At 34.3% G+C, this 16,355-nt stretch overlaps 1 protein-coding gene across 6 annotated transcripts in view; it reads left to right on the top strand.

The window, feature by feature from the left end:
• Window positions 1–16,042, top strand: part of LOC117408938 (low-density lipoprotein receptor-related protein 1B-like) — a 340,463-nt gene extending 324,421 nt beyond the window's left edge. For 2 of the 6 annotated variants that reach the window (XM_034014419.3, XM_034014413.3), the window contains exons 82-92: window positions 853–978; window positions 1,570–1,734; window positions 6,295–6,456; window positions 7,893–8,067; window positions 9,374–9,478; window positions 10,788–10,901; window positions 12,200–12,276; window positions 12,952–13,042; window positions 13,354–13,498; window positions 14,032–14,106; window positions 15,031–16,042. In XM_034014419.3, the coding sequence (XP_033870310.3) occupies window positions 853–978; window positions 1,570–1,734; window positions 6,295–6,456; window positions 7,893–8,067; window positions 9,374–9,478; window positions 10,788–10,901; window positions 12,200–12,276; window positions 12,952–13,042; window positions 13,354–13,498; window positions 14,032–14,106; window positions 15,031–15,171 (1,376 nt within the window). In that variant the 3' untranslated portion in view covers window positions 15,172–16,042. The remainder of the gene's footprint in view (window positions 1–852; window positions 979–1,569; window positions 1,735–6,294; window positions 6,457–7,892; window positions 8,068–9,373; window positions 9,479–10,787; window positions 10,902–12,199; window positions 12,277–12,951; window positions 13,043–13,353; window positions 13,499–14,031; window positions 14,107–15,030) is intronic. The other 4 variants (XM_034014443.3, XM_034014434.3, XM_059032361.1 and 1 more) reach the window with 3 other exon arrangements.
• Window positions 16,043–16,355: the final 313 nt, after the last annotated feature.

The raw sequence follows: 16,355 nt of genomic DNA, 5'->3' as shown, positions 1-16,355 counted from the left end.
GCACGACAAAGTACAATTATCAGTGCAGTGTATTGAAAAACACAAGAAAGGTCAAGAAGACATCTGTCTTCTTGACCTTCACGAACTCCTCCCATGTTGAATTAATTGCGCTGCAAGTAGCTGAAGCTCATGAATATGTTCTCATTATCAAACAAACCAAATCACATATTTTATGAAATCATAACCTCATTGTGTAGGCCTTGAACTCAGTGTTACTTTTTTCTTGCTATTACTAATGGCCAGAGGTGCTGACAGTTGTCTGCTCTTCTTGCCAAATTAATGTATTCCATGAAAAACAGTACCAGAACTCTTTGTATTAGCTTGAGTGCTCGTCTGGTTAGTGGACAGTTCTTGTATTCCCTGTTGCTTTATTAATTGGAGAAAATACTGTTCTCCAGAACAAATATGTAATATACTACAGGCTACAAGGAAACAATTTCAGTTTTTGATTTCTTTAAGATAACCTTTACAATAATAACTTTTATATTGTTGGTAAATTGTTAACTTTATCATAATGTATAATGTTCACACATTTTCACTTTATTCCTGGGCTTTTACTATGTGTGTGTTTTTTTAACAGGGATTTACAGCTACCACCTTGTTTGGCCATCCTCTATCATCCTCAAACTGCAGTTTAATGTGTCATGGCTAAGTTGTAGTACAGTAGACCTTTACAGAAAATTTAATTTCAGACTACTTTTCACTTCTGATTTCCTACAAACTAGAAAAATAGACCTTTGAAAAGCCTGTCCTGTTGTGAAAACCTTTAAAATGTATACATGCAATTGCAAAACAGTATCATCCTTTATTTTAAATTAATAATAAAAAAAATCCCAATTTTTGTTCTTACAGTAAGTAACCCATGTCTAAAAAAGAACTGTGAGTTTCTGTGTTTACTGAACCCAAATGGTGCAAGCTGCTCATGCCCAGAAGGAAAAGTCTTGATTAATGGAACATGTGGTGATACAAGTATTTCAGGTAGGTATTTCAAGGCATTTCTTTATTTTAGGATATCCCAATGGTAATACAAGAATGCTGTGCAACTACACATTTTAAAATCCTTACAGAATGCACCAGAATAAAACAGAAAATGGCACAATCCATGAAATGGGTTATACATGTAGAGGAAATGCAGATTTACTCAGCCTGTATGTGCCATTGCTAGCTGATTTAAAATATAATTAATATATTTTTGTGATCTTTTGCCAACTGCATAATAATGACAGCAGTGCTGGATGACTAAAACATTCTCTTTTAGTTGAATACAAACTTGTAGAGTGTGCTACCACAATGCCAACACACTAAAGGCAGACAATGTTACCATACCTTAGGTAAGGTTAAAGATTAATGGGGGTTTTGGACCAGTTAACATGAACAGGAAATTAATCTACAGTTTCATATTTCCTTACCTATGTAATATCCTGTTACCAGTCTTCTCATTCAATCTCTATAGTTGTTTCTCCTTAGATTATTATTTATCATACAGTTAGTTAGACTTTATTTTTGTCTATACAGCCTTTTGCAGCGAGGTATGAATGGCACTTATATTTTTGTTATTTGGTCATATAGGTGATCTCTGCCGACCAGCTTGTGAGAATGGAGGGAGGTGTATTATAAATGAGAGAGGTGAAATGAGATGTTACTGTTGGCCTAATTTCTCTGGAGAGAACTGTGAAATTAACCACTGCAAAGACTACTGTCAAAATGGTGTAACATGCACAGGCTCCCCTTCAGGTAAATGCTTTACAATTAGTAAATCACATTTGGATAGACAAAAATATAAAGATGGTTTTGATAAAAAAAATACATGGCTAGGGCACTGAGGCTCAGTAGTAACTGACGTTGGACGACATGGAAACCCACTTCAGTTGTAAGTCTGTTACAAATTGGTAGCTTTGCAGTTTGACAGAGAAATGAAAAATGACCTTTATGCAATCTATATATTATATACGTGCTCAGTGTTTGACAGCAAATTATTACGCCTGTATCTTGTGATAAAGAAAGACTGTGCTTATAGTGTCTGGTTTTGCTTAACTCCAGTAATAGTTTTGTGTGGGAATGATGTATATTTTAATTGTGTATTACATTATCCATTGCCTTGCAGCATGAGACTGTTTGAAGTACGGCTTCTGTCATTTTAACTTGTCAAATAACAGATGCTGCACGAAGCATATCATTCTCACAAGAAAAAGCAATTATACATAATATCACCAAGTCCCTCGATACTGAGAAAACATATTGATTCAGCAGTGCAGCAGCCCATATCTGATGGGTACATTTAGATGTATCCACTTTCCTGTGAATAATTATATTTTTCTGACCACTGATTTTGTTTGATACCAAAACATATTCAATGACATTTTTATTTTCTCCAAAAGCCTTTGGTTAGTTTGGTGATCTTACACCATCATAATAACCTGTCAACAGCAACAAATTGTTCCAGATCGCTGCCCTCTGAGGGTCAAGTCAACCCCAAACTCCTGTCATTAACTGCAAAACCTAGCCTCACAAAACAATGTTTAAATATATAAAACAACCTAGGTTGTAAAGTACATATTGAATTCCAGTGGGGTGCATATTTTAAAATAAATAATGTATATGCTGGGAGTGGCCTGCATGTCAGCTGCTATTGCTCCAGGACAGGTTTACCCTATTCAACTGTTTTTTCTTACCTGCACTATTTTGATTTAATCCTGAAAAGTTATTTCAAACTTTCTTGAATTACATTTTGTTAAATACATACCCCTTATGAGGCTGAAACTACAAGTTAAATAATAATAATAATAATAATAATAATAATAATAATAATAATAATAATAATAATAATGTCTGATTTCATAGGCCCTAAGATAACTTTAGATAGACCGATAGATAGAGCTGATCAGGATCTAGGAAACCGGATTTATAAACATTATTTTTTCAAAATGACTGGTATTATATGTTTGGCATTTTAATCAGATGGACCTCATTATCTGCACATAAAAATTTATTTGTTTAACAAACCCTGTTGACAGTTCTACAGAAATATATGCAGTGTGTGTTTACCTACAGTAAAGGCATTTTTAAAAGTTTCTTATGACTGCTTGAACAAGGAAGAAAACACATTATAAAATTGGATAAGTTCATGAAAAATACATACTGGGTTGTAATAAAAATATTTATATATGTATTTATTGTACCATAAAGTCTCCTGGTACTACTTGCAATTGAAAAGATAACATTTATTATCTTGTCTTGAAGAAAATTCTCTTCTTGCCTGCAGATGTATGTGTAGGTGGCGGCTTTTTAAGATACAGTACATGTCTGAAAAATGTTTTCTCTAGCAAGGTTTTTAGAAATCACATTTTATAAAAAACACATAGTGGGTGAGGGATCACATACTGTAAACCCAACTATTACTTGTGATTTAAGGTCTTCCCATATAGCAGTGACACAAGTCTCTCGGTATTCATATGGTTCTGCAATGAGACCAGCTAGAGTTGAGAAGAGTTGAATACTCTCTTGGCTCACCAGTCACATGGCTGTAGAGTGACAATTTGCAAAACATGTATGCATCTATGTAAAACTTGAACAGTCCAATGTGTTGTTATAATAGCTATGCTGTCAGAAGTGTCATTTAATTCTACTTGTTTATTTCTTTAAAGTCTGTGCCTGTTGTGTTGTCAGGAATTATTGTCACAGTGTGTTTGCATTGACGGAAATAGCCACATGAATACAGTATTTATTGTATGATGTATCATACTAATGCATGGCTTGTTTGCAGACCTAATTGACTGTAAAAAAAAAATCTAAATTACCAAGATAAGGTTTCTTGTGTGTAGTATTCTCTGTAAACGCAATATTAAATCTCATTGCTATCCACAAATTATCCAGTCTTTCTATAATCAATATGACTTTTCACTTTTACAAGGAAAAATATTTTTAAAATAAATTGCTTCTGTTCTTTCGGTAATGGTGGCTATATACATTTGCCTTGCAGCCGAGAACATTAGATACAGTTATCTGTTATTGTCCCTGCTGCTGGGCAAATCGTGCCTATTATCTGCCTAGCTTCCTGGCTGAGTGCGTTTTCATAAAAGAGTAAGCTGGGCTCATTGACCACATTCCCGGAGGCTTGAAATGAAAGGATAGTGCCTGTTGGATCGCACGTCTTTTGCAAGCAGATTCTACCAGACTTCAGATAGTTTCCCACCTAGCCTAAATAATTGTTTTGGTCAGTGCATGGTTCTAAAGTGATGGTGTAAAATAAATGAAAAGCATATAGGTACAGTATACTGGCCATTATACAGTATGAGTTCATTATCATTATATGCAGCACTTCATTGCACAAAATAGTCTCAAATTAACTGCAGTAGTTATTCCAGTGTTCAAGTCTAGTGATAGTGATAGTGAAAAGGTCAGTAACTACAGACCTATTAGTTTACTCCCAGTTATTGAAAAAAATGCTGACAGCCCATCTAGACACTGGATCTTCTTCTTTACATCCAATGCAGTTTGGATTTAGAGCACAGCACTCCACAGAAACAGCAAATTGTTATTTTTTAGAAGGGATAACATCTCAGCTTGATAAAGGTGGAGTTGTTGGAGCTGTATTTCTGGACTTGAAGAAAGCTTTTGACACGGTTAATCAGAATATCCTGCTCTCTAAGTTATCCAAATTTAATTTCTCTAACAAGGTTTTGAAATGGATGGAATCTTATTTGCTGGATAGAAAGCAGTGTGTTAGAGTCAGCAATAATCAATCTACTTGGATCTGCACAATGGGAGTCCCTCAGGGATCTGTTCTAGGACCATTATTATTTAGTCTTTATATTAACAATCTTCTTGAAGTTTATATTCAAATGTATGCTGATGATACGGTGGTATATGTAAGCGCCAAAACTAGTCAATAAGCTGCTAGAAAATTAACAACTGTTATGGAAGAAGTGTCAAAGTGGCTTGATTACTCGTGCTTAAGTTTAAATGTGAGTAAGTCCATGGGAATGTGTTTCTCTATAAAGCGAAATACAATACAGAATCAGTTTTGATATTTTTGTAAAAGGGGAATAGATTAGTATAGTTTCAGAATTTAAATATTTAGGTGTCATATTAGTATCGCAACTTTCTTTTAAGAAACATATAAAAAAAAACTTTAGGTTTATTAGACAAAACTTATCTGTTACCGCTGCTAAGTTTGTATTTACATTCTATGATTTTACTTCATTTGTCCTATTGTGTAAATGTCTGGTCACAACCTGGGACAACTGCAATTAAGCCTCTGAATTCTTTGTATAAACAAAGTCTAAAAATTCTAGATAAAAAGCAGACAAGATATCACCACTGTTATACACTCAAGAAATGTAGCATGTTAAGTTTCGATAATTATATAAATTACTCATATGTATGTTTGTTTTTTACGTCTTTGCAGGATTTAGCTCCCCCACCATTAAAGGAGTTTATAAAACTCTGCTCAGATGGTAATGATAGAATTACTAGAGCAACTATAAGAGGTGATTGCATAGTTCCAAGATGACATGTTGAGTTTGCACAAACAGTTCTGTCAATGAAGTGTACCATGTTTTGGAATTTACTATTGGATGATATAAAAGGTTCTTATAACTATAAAAGTTTTACAACTAAATTGAAGATTTGGCTAAAACAAAGACAAGTCTGTGATCATGAACTTTAGTTATGTATTTTTATTTTTAATACAATGGTAATGTTTATAGCTTTGTAATATATTATGCATTGTAATGAAAATTATTAGTTTTAATATCTCTAAGGTAATGATTTTAATATATCATAAGGGTTGGGTGGGTGTTTGTTAAGGAAATGAATTTCAGCTCTATTATGCTGACAACTGTATTGGTATTTTGGTAGCTGCTATATATATATATATATATATATATATATATATATATATATATATATATATATATATATATATATATATATATATATATATATATTTATAATACAGTATATGGCATTTTGGTTTACATGAACTAATCTACTAATCTTGTTGTATTTATTGTAATGTGCTGTTTGTATGTGTTGGTTGTGTGTGTGTCTCTGTGTGTGTATATATATATATATGAAATATAATATATAATTTGTTTTGGTTTCTTGTGAGCCTAGGGACTTCTGATTTAATTGAGCTTATAGCTAAGTCTGGGTACAATACATCGTGTCATGAATGTTACAAATTGTACATTGTCCCTGTTAAATAAACATTTGAGTTTAAAAAAAAAAAAGAATTGAACTTGAAGAAAACAAATCTAATAATAGCTACCATCAAATGTGTTTTTTTTTTAGGGAAACCAACCTGTCGATGTACACTTGGATTCACAGGTCCAAACTGTGAAAGAAGAATGTGTGATCATTTCTGTCTGAACGATGGCACGTGTGAGATAAGTCAAGGGAATCAGCCTCTGTGTCGCTGCCCTGCAGACTATACTGGGGACCGATGTCAGTATCGTAAGTGCTGCATTACATAATACCCTTCTCTTAAAACTAATGAAATGTTCAGAATGCAATTCTTTATTTTTTATTTATTTTTTGTTAACATAATTTGGGGTTTCCTAAAATATTTTCCAAAATCTGTAAATCCACTACAGATATTATTATGTTCAAATACATCTGCATAGCATTGAAACATTTTGGATATGAACTCTGTATCTAGCTCTTTCCAGCACCGCGTAGTTCCCACTGTACAAATGTGCAGTTACAGACCTGAAGTACTTTAACCAACAGGGCATTGTCTTCTCTAAGATTTGTTCAATCTTTTCTAACTTATTAGCCTAAGTAATTGTTCTGTGTTCACAGTACAGCTTTTTCATCAACATGATCAACCAATTTCTGTGCCTGGAGATATACCAAACACAATACGTGGTTGTCTTATTTTATTAGAATTCATCTTTTCATGTGCTAAGTCATTTTCTGTAGCAAGAAGTGTTTGATAGATGTGATCAATTCCACCTATGACAAGACTAACATGAAAATCATATTTAATGTGCTGTAATACAATAAAAACAATTACATTTAATAATACAAGTGCAAATCTTAAACATGAAATGTTCCAAAAAGGGGGCACTACTAAGCTTTAAACCTAGGACTTCGATGGGTTGTAGGTTTTTCTTTTTAATTGAGATTGGCTTAAACATGTGGGATAGATGACACACTACGGTTTGCAGATTCCATAAATGTCCATAGAATTCAGAAACCCCCAATTATTTTTTTTTTCTTTTTTCATTGCACCATGCATTATTCATACACAGATGGACACACATGAATATCCGACACAATTACATGTTGCTTGCTCACAGCCAAAACTAATCAGCCCAAGAGTGTCATTATTAGTTTGTGGTGTTTTGAAATCATTCAAATGTAAATTTTGGATTGGGGGGGGATGGGGGGCGAGTTGACAAAGACGATTTAGGCATATCAATTTACATTTAGGACTTGTTTTTAAAAATAATTGATGTTAAATGTTTATAAAGTACAAGAGTAAAGCTCTATCTTCTAGATAATTCAATACAATGGGGTCTAATTTAATAATGTGAACCATCACAGATCTAAATGCATGTACTATCGCCCACAAAGTGGTACTCAGTAAAGAAGTGAGACTCCGTAACGTGACTTTAAGCAATCTGGAAAGACAGTTAAGGATGCAAACTATGTAAATGTGAACATCTGGGTGATTTTGTTGAAAAACCTGCATCCTTACCCTCTAACTGAAAGGGTTCTAGGTTATGACACCCAGGGGTTATTCATTTCCTGAGTAATTATATCCATGTACTGTAAATAATTGAGTGTAATTACCTTCTATATAGGACTGTACAAATGCAAATTGCTCCTTCACAGTGGATTAAAGAGATATGCCCCTCTACAGCAGTTTATTTTCCTCCTGACAGATGTCTGTCATCACTACTGCATGAACTCAGAGGCCTGTACAATTTCTAATGATGGGCTTGTTGAGTGTGTTTGTCCTCCACGCTATGAGGGATCGTTATGCGAGTTGGACAAGTGCGTGAGATGCCTAGGAGGACTGTGCATTATCGACCCCAACACTGGTGATGTGGCTTGCAAGTAAGTACCCGTGGCGGAGTGTCCCGCCCCTATGTGTGTGTGTGTGTATATATATATATATATATATATATATATATATATATATATATATATATATATATATATGTGCACTGTTATTACTTATTATTATTATTATTGTATTACAGTATTATTGTTTGCAGCGAGGACGAAAAGCTTATTATTTCTAAAAACGGATTAATGAACTAGCTGACAGTCACGCATCCTTATTAAACCCGTGCCAAATGTGACCGAGGGATAATATAATAATTGATAGCTAGTCAGTCCCTCAGTCACAGCTATAAAAAGATCTGCAGTTTGGCTGCTTTGGGTGTTTTGAGTGTGTTCGGAGTGGAGAACAGAGACGTGTCTGTCTAGCGAAACTGAAAATGCGATTGCTATCCTACAGACCCTACCTGTCTACTCTCCTGAAGGGTACTCGTTTTCATTCATTTTGTGTTCAGTTATAGTGTTTGCCCTTTTCTTTGAGTCTGTGTTTGTTCAACTGTTTATTTTGTTTGTTTATTTGTCTAATAAAGAGCTGAGCACCACAGCGTCTTAGTTTCACTCGCCAGTACTTGTGTTGTGGTTTCTGTTTCTTGGTCTGATGTCACCCCTGCAGCCATCTCTGTCACAGTACTGTAGAATCCAATTTGAACCATTTGAAAAAATCCATAATGTAACACTTGTGAAAATTGGCAGATTACATTTTAGTAAAGTGACTTGCTTATATGAAATCTGCTTTTTATTACTTTATTTAGCAGACGCCTTTATCCAAGGCGACTTACAGAGAGACTAGGGTGTGTGAACTATGCATCAGCTGCAGAGTCACTTACAACTACGTCTCACCCGAAAGATGGAGCACAAGGAGGTTAAGTGACTTGCTCAGCGTCACACAATGAATCAGTGGCTGAGGTGGGATTTGAACCGGGGACCTCCTGGTTACAAGCCCTTTTCTTTAACCACTGGACCACACAGCCGCTTTTCTTTTTTTATGTCTGTTTATATATATATATTTTTTTTTTCTTGTGATAATATATTTTAAATTAATGGTGCAATCAAATATGGTACAAATAATAATATATAACAAAAGCTATATTGGTCATGCAAAAACAGGAATAGAAGTACTATAATTATAGACAACATGTTATCCCCCTTTGTTCTAGAAATATATTAACTAATAAGATGTACTAAGTTTGGGTCATATCGTACAAGCTGCTAGTTACACCTTGTTGTTTCAGAGTTGTATATGTATGCCATGCACAGCCATCTGTACCATTAATGAACACTTGTTGATTTTCTCTAACAGCTGTACTAATGGAAGAATTGGACCTAGCTGCCAGTTATGTGATGGGTACTGTTATAACAGCGGCACCTGTCAACTAGATTCAGAGAATAACATGCCTTTTTGCCAGTAAGTAATAATTTAGCAGACAGTATTTACACATTTCTAAACATTCTCTTATGTTATGAACAATTACATATGTATCTAATTCAGTAAAACAAAACAAAGAAGCAGTAACAGACATTAGGCGTAGATGACAGGGGGAGTGGAGATGTGTGGAATTTACTTTTGGCATTCCTTTTTACAATACCATTGATTTAGGTCACACTAGCAAGATGTTGTATACATATCAAGGGCATACAGCATTCTTCATGTTGGAGATTATTTTCAAGTCAGAAGCAACAGAGTACATACTTAACCCTAAATTATAGGTGCAGTATGACTACTGTTAGTGCTGACCCTTACATGTAATTTTCAAGTGATATAAACTGCTAATGCTGTTTGAAAGAAAAAAAATACAAAGCAGAGTATAGCAAAAAGCAACACCAAAAACAAATGTCTTCCTCCAGGCAATATGTTTGGTGTCTGCAGAAGGCAGTTAAACAAGATGGTGCAAAATAAAACATTGCAGCTAGCAAACCACAGTTACTGACAAAGCTTCAAATAAAAACTAGAAAAAGTGTTTACCAAACAGCACATTATGCCAATGTGTGCAAATAAATGGTATGCTCTAGACCTTGTATTTATTGGCCATTGGGTAGGTTTACAGGCTTTGCGGGAACTCTTTGTAATTACAACCTGTAATATAAAGGCATATACACATTTTTAAATCAACCCAGCAAGCTGTTCACAAGTTAAACCCTTTAGTAGGGATACAATTCTTAACTTATGTTGACAATTAACAAGGAAGAAGTGTATAATTACATTTTAACGATATATTACTGCTTTATTCACAATAAAGCAGTAAAGAATTTCCTATGTTGTAGTATGTTATTGTTACTGTATTATAACATATTTATATACTGTAGATGTATTAACTAATATCTTAAGGGTACATCTTTAGCAATCGCTGTAAGTAATAATATTATTGTTGCAGGTTCACAAATACAATTTGTGAATTTCTGTTTTACCCAATCCACACTGAACCAAACAGCTGACTGACCATATGGTGCATTTTCTCCAGTGCATTAGTTTTCCTGCCCTCCAGAAAGAGTATATACTATTTTTAGTTTATTTAATTATTTTGAAACCTAATTTTTGGCTGTTGAAAAATTGTGGGAAAAGTGGCTCACTATCTGTATAGTATTCTTGTTTACACTGTACATTCAGCAGTTACTACATGTGTACAAGTCCTGAGTGAAGTTGGGAGAAGTGTTTTGAGTGTGTGTGCAAGAAAAAGTTGAGTTCTGACTAGTTACATTTTACTGCAATTCTGCAGCTGTACAGCTGAGTTCAAAAATCAGCGCTGTGATGAGAAAGTGAACCCTTGTGATTACTACTGTCAGAATGAGGGGATTTGCACATTAACTGCGTTTAACGAACCCAGATGCAAGTAGGTTACAGCCTTAAACTACGCACAATTCACCGTTTTCATCCAAAAACATTGTCAGCATTTTTTCACTTTAACTGTTATGCTGTGGTCGCCTCATTTACTCCACACATATATAGCTGAAATGCATTTGCATCTCATTGCACAGTTGGAGCAAGAATAGTGGGTTTGCAATTTACCTTACTAGTAGACTCATACCTTACAAGTCTGTGTGTCTGTGCAAAATGTGTATGTATTAAATCAACCCTTTCCAGTCATCACCAGGTTATTTTGGTCATGATGATACTACACTACACAGCAGTGCAACAGGAGTCATATAACTGTAAAACAAACAAAAATTATAAGCCCACAATGCACTCAACATGGTCTAAATGCTATGTGTTATTAAGAGGTGTCTTACAATAAGGAGCTCCTGGCTCACAAAGAAGTGTTAAACATGTTTGCTTTACATGCAAGTATTTTTGACAGAAAGATTATGTGCATAAAAATAAGAGGCTACATTATTTCTTTCCGTTTAATGGAAGTTCATGCTTATGCTTGCATGGATATGTATGACTGCAGAACATTTAACATTTAATTTTTCTGAAAATGTGGATCTTCAGGATCTTCAAGGGCATGAATAAATTCTGTTTTGTACGTTTCAAATCTTCATCTGTAGATGCCAATTTCCATCACACTGCAGTAAACCGAGCATGAAATAAACAGTAAAGTGGCATTCAGAAAACCACTCGGGCTGATACCAGACTTACACAGTACAAATCTCTGAAAAGTTTATATATATATATATATATATATATATATATATATATAAAATATATTAGGCAGGTGCTTTTCTTGTTGCTTTTACTTTTGTATTTAGATACATATACCGCTACTCTTGGTGGATTATCGGCAGATTTAGTAAGCTGCTCATCTGGGACATCTACAATAGAAACAAGTCTCTCCCTAAATGAGCTGCTGCAGGACCAAAGAAGTTATACTTGAAGTCTAACATTGAATATATTCAAATGAATGCTGGGCAGATGTTAACAATACCATGTGAATGGCAATGTTTAACACACTGCCACTTGCAGTACCTTGGTGTCAAATTTTCATTTTCAACTGAACCACTACACTTACTATCACTTAATGCATGGCCTATTCTAAACCCACTCCTTTTTTATGTTTTCCCTTTCTTAAAAGGTTGGCTATCATAAATGCATGCATCGATTTTCAGCAGGAGTCCCTGCTCTCTTTAGTGTGTTAGACTGTTAAGCAGCTGGTGCCCATTAATTGTACCTTATTAATTGGCTCTTTTTTAGGTGCTCAGCCAACTGGTCAGGTACACAGTGCGAGAGGCCAGCTCCAAAGAGCAGCCGCTCTGACAATGCCAGCGGGAGTAAGTACTTCAGAATCAGCATGCCCAGTTTTTCATTACATATTATAGGGCTTCAAATAAAATGTCAGATGCCATCGTCTTTCACACAAATCAAGAACTTTAAGAAGTAGGGGAGACAGGTATCATATCTACCCATGCTACTGTAAAGAAGCTGTTACACCATTTTGTTTTGGCTGTTTTATGCACTGTTAAATTCTCAGCAAATGCAATATGTATTTTAGTACAGGGGGCCAGAATTATCGAGGTCTTTGTGAAAAGAAATGACTGTAAATGTTACAAAACTAGTAACAAACATAGGAACTTTAAATTAACTTTAAATTGTGAAAGATCTACTGAAATCTGCTCCTCCATATTTTAAACTAGTACCTTCGTGATTGCTCTGTTATACTGTACCTCAACATGTTGGACACAACAGAGGGAAAGGAACGGGGACTAAGAATGTCCTGAAAGTGTCAACATAAAACATACCTGCACAGTAAACTCTTAACGGTTCTGCTTTAAAGTAAAATAAATACAAGTTGCATGCTTGTCCCGTACACAGATACAAATGAACAGAACCAAATGAAAGTACTCCAACAAATGGTTTGCTATTATAAGATATAGGTTAGTGTCACCTAGGAATGTCACAAAAGAAAAGGTTAAATGATGCCTAATTTCTGTATCCCTTTTTTTCAGGAAGCATTGCTATCATTGTACCACTTGTCCTTCTAGTTATATTGATAACTACTGTTGTTGTTGGCGTCCTCATTTGCAAAAGGCGGCAGCGGTAAGAATGAAAAGTACAAATCAAATCTTTATACCGTCGCTTGGCATGTGATTTATCTTATTCTAATGTATCTGACATAGAGTGAAGCCATGATAACACAACGATAGCTAGGGGTGCTGTGTGTTTGAGACCTCAGCACGTTCATTCAGCATTGTATCACTCAGTGATGTTAACATATGATATTAACTATATGATATTAAAAACCACAGAATGTGTGGATATATCCCAAGCCACTTTATGCCAGCTTAATTGATTGATTGATTTCTCAAGAATCTGATTGCCGAAGTCCATTTTTGTGTTGTTTGTTTAAGAGGGAAAAGGGTTCAGAGACAGCCAATGACCAACGGTGGAGTTGAGATAGGAAACCCTTCTTATAACATGTATGAAGTGGAACATGATAATCATGAAGATGCTGGAGACATTTTGCGTCCAAACTTTACACTGGACCTACATAAGGCAAGTCCTATACCTGTTTTTTTCACCTTTTTTTCTATATGCCTCTCGACTCACAACCTCTTTCGTAAAACTCTCTAATAGAATAATTTTTACAGCTCAAGTGCATGGCTGAGTTCCTGCTGTCAGATCCCTGGTGGGAAAGAATGATAAAATAGTTTCAAGCCTAGTGATATTGTGCATATCTTTTTATATAATCTTTATTTATTTATTCTGAAAGCTGTGTTTCAAAAACAGCAAAAATATATTTATTCGGTCTAACATGCTCACTATATTGTATTTTGTAGGATCTCAGTTTTCTCAAAGGAATTTGAAGTGAGCCACAGAAGTTAAAACTCAAAGACCTTCGACTAGAAAGCCAAACACAAATTTGCTCCTTTGTTTAATCTACCAATAGTCTGAAAGAAGTAGTACTATAGGGAATTTCAAACATAAATATTAAATGGAGAAAAGCTCAGTCATAACTGTACTTAAGAGAAAGCTCACATTTCATAATGTCATGTTTTGAAAAATAGCATTACAAATGTGTCTTTTAGGGGTGGTGTGTGAGGCCTACTGAACCTCACAGCTTGCCTGTCCACACAATCCCTAAGGAGATTATCCTTGGACAGGTGAAGTTGCTGTTACTTTTCTTCATAGAAACATCTACATGTTAGGCCATACCAAAAGATGCATGTTTATTGTTACGATATTTCAGAAAAATAACATGCATATGTCTTGCTCAATTAGTCAAAATTCCATTCACAGCCATATCTTGTTGTACCATTTTAATTTTTTTTTTTCTGAGAAACAAAAATGTTTACTAAATAATGACCATAAAATATTGTGTTCTTCCAGTGGTGGATCTAAATAACATTTACATATTAAAATTAGAACTAAATCTGGCATTTTACATGCTTTTAAAGACAAACTTACACTTAAGAGACTCGCACAAGCTGTTGGAGACAAGTCTCTTTTTTTTAATGATTTAAGCTATGGCCGTATTTAGATTGATCTGCCCCCATTTAGATCAAGTGATTAGTAAAGTTGGACAGAAGAGCAGTGGCTATGAAAAGTAAATACAACTTAAGATATTGGCAGAGTCATCACATATCCTTTCAGTCTTTCAATAGGTAGCCTTGTTGTGACAAGGCTTTTATTCTTAGTCCATTTGCTAATTATCTCTTTGAGAGCCTTTAATTCATGATCATAATTCCTGGCAGACACCTAGCATTAGTCCTATAAAGTGCCTACTGTCATCCACAACTTTTCTTGTTTTCTACAGAAGCAGTTTGTACCTTTTTTATATCAGCTGACAGCACTTGGTGAAAAATAAAATGTTCTTGCAGTCTGTCCACCTTTACATCCTTTTCTCCTTTTAATGTCACTACTTTTACCTTCATTGTTTTGTTTTTTTTATGTGAAGAAGCCATCTTACTGTAATCCATAGCGGGTCCCAAACATTTTCACACTTCTGTACAGCACGTTTTCTTGTATCTTAATAACTTAACTATATAATGCTACGATATGCTAACTATATCATTCTGCCATTTCAGCCTATGAATTACACCAACCCAATGTACGCAAAACTTTACCTTGATGGACAGAACTGTCGGAAAACATTAAGCCATGTGGACGAACGTAAAGAGCTCCTCCCAAAGAAACTTGAGGGTGCTATTCGAGAAACTGCTGCATAGACGAATCTTACATTCTTAACTTCTTTTATACAATCTGTATAAATGTAAAAAAAACAAAAAAAAAAAAAAACAACAAAAAACTTATAATAATTTTCTATGTACCTGGTGGGTTCTGATAATCCTTTTCTGCATCAGCATTACCTCCTCGTTTCTTTTTTTGTGCTGATTGAACTATTGACCGACCATTTGTATCGTATTTTTATGAGAAATATTAAACTGCACTATATAATATAAAATGCTGCTGCTGCTTTGCAAACACTCTTATACACAATATATTGATAGGAGGTCAATATTTCACAAGGGTATTAAAGACGAATATTTTGTATCTATTTGTTTTTATTTACAGATATTTGTCTTAAATGCTGCAAATTGTTCACAAAATCTGTTAATTTAGTTGCATAAGGTCTGTGCCAGATGTTCAAAATCTAAGATACTACTTTAGAACTTTTAAATCACTGTTTGTTTTCCTTTGTCTTGACATTTGTCAATACAAAGTATGTGATTTACAAGGTAAAAATGAATGATGGAAATTCACTTGGAACTACAACTTTATGATGTATTGGTTATGGTGGTTGACAGTTTAAAGATGTAGCTGGTATCCTGTTTGTAAATGTTTGTTAAAAGCCAGCAGAAAATATATAACTTAAGAAACACGTTTTTTTTTTTTTCATTTGTCGAGCTGTGTACAAATGTTTTTTGTTTTTTTTAAATCAAATTAAAATAAGATAGACTTGTGTAAACATGATATATGGGGTTTGATCCTTAAATGCCTAGAAAAATGTAATATTGGTCTATCAAACGTCAACTCACACTTTTATGTAAAGACTGTTTTTTTTTTTTTTATATCTGCTTTAATTATACACATTTCTTGACTGTTCCTAAAGAGACTGTGTGTTTTTTCTTTTTTTATATATATATACTGTCCAACCTTTACAAGGATATGAAAATAATATGTGAGTTCATGTTTTATAACTAGGCTTGCTACTATTAGATTTTTATTTTTTTTGGCAAATCAACGATTAATATTGACGTTTATTTTAGAAAGAATTTACCGTTTTTTTCAATCTCTATTTTTCCATTCAAGCAGAGAATGGGTGAAATCGACCATTATGCTTTAAAAAAAAAAAAAACACAGACTTTTTATGCCATTGAGAAACGCCTTATTTAGTGAAATCCCTTTAGCA

Source organism: Acipenser ruthenus, chromosome 10, assembly GCF_902713425.1.
Source record: "Acipenser ruthenus chromosome 10, fAciRut3.2 maternal haplotype, whole genome shotgun sequence".
Classification (NCBI taxonomy): Eukaryota; Metazoa; Chordata; class Actinopteri; order Acipenseriformes; family Acipenseridae; genus Acipenser; species Acipenser ruthenus.
The sequence above is the reverse complement of the archived record's forward strand: the minus strand, read 5'-3'. Positions and strand labels throughout refer to the sequence as shown.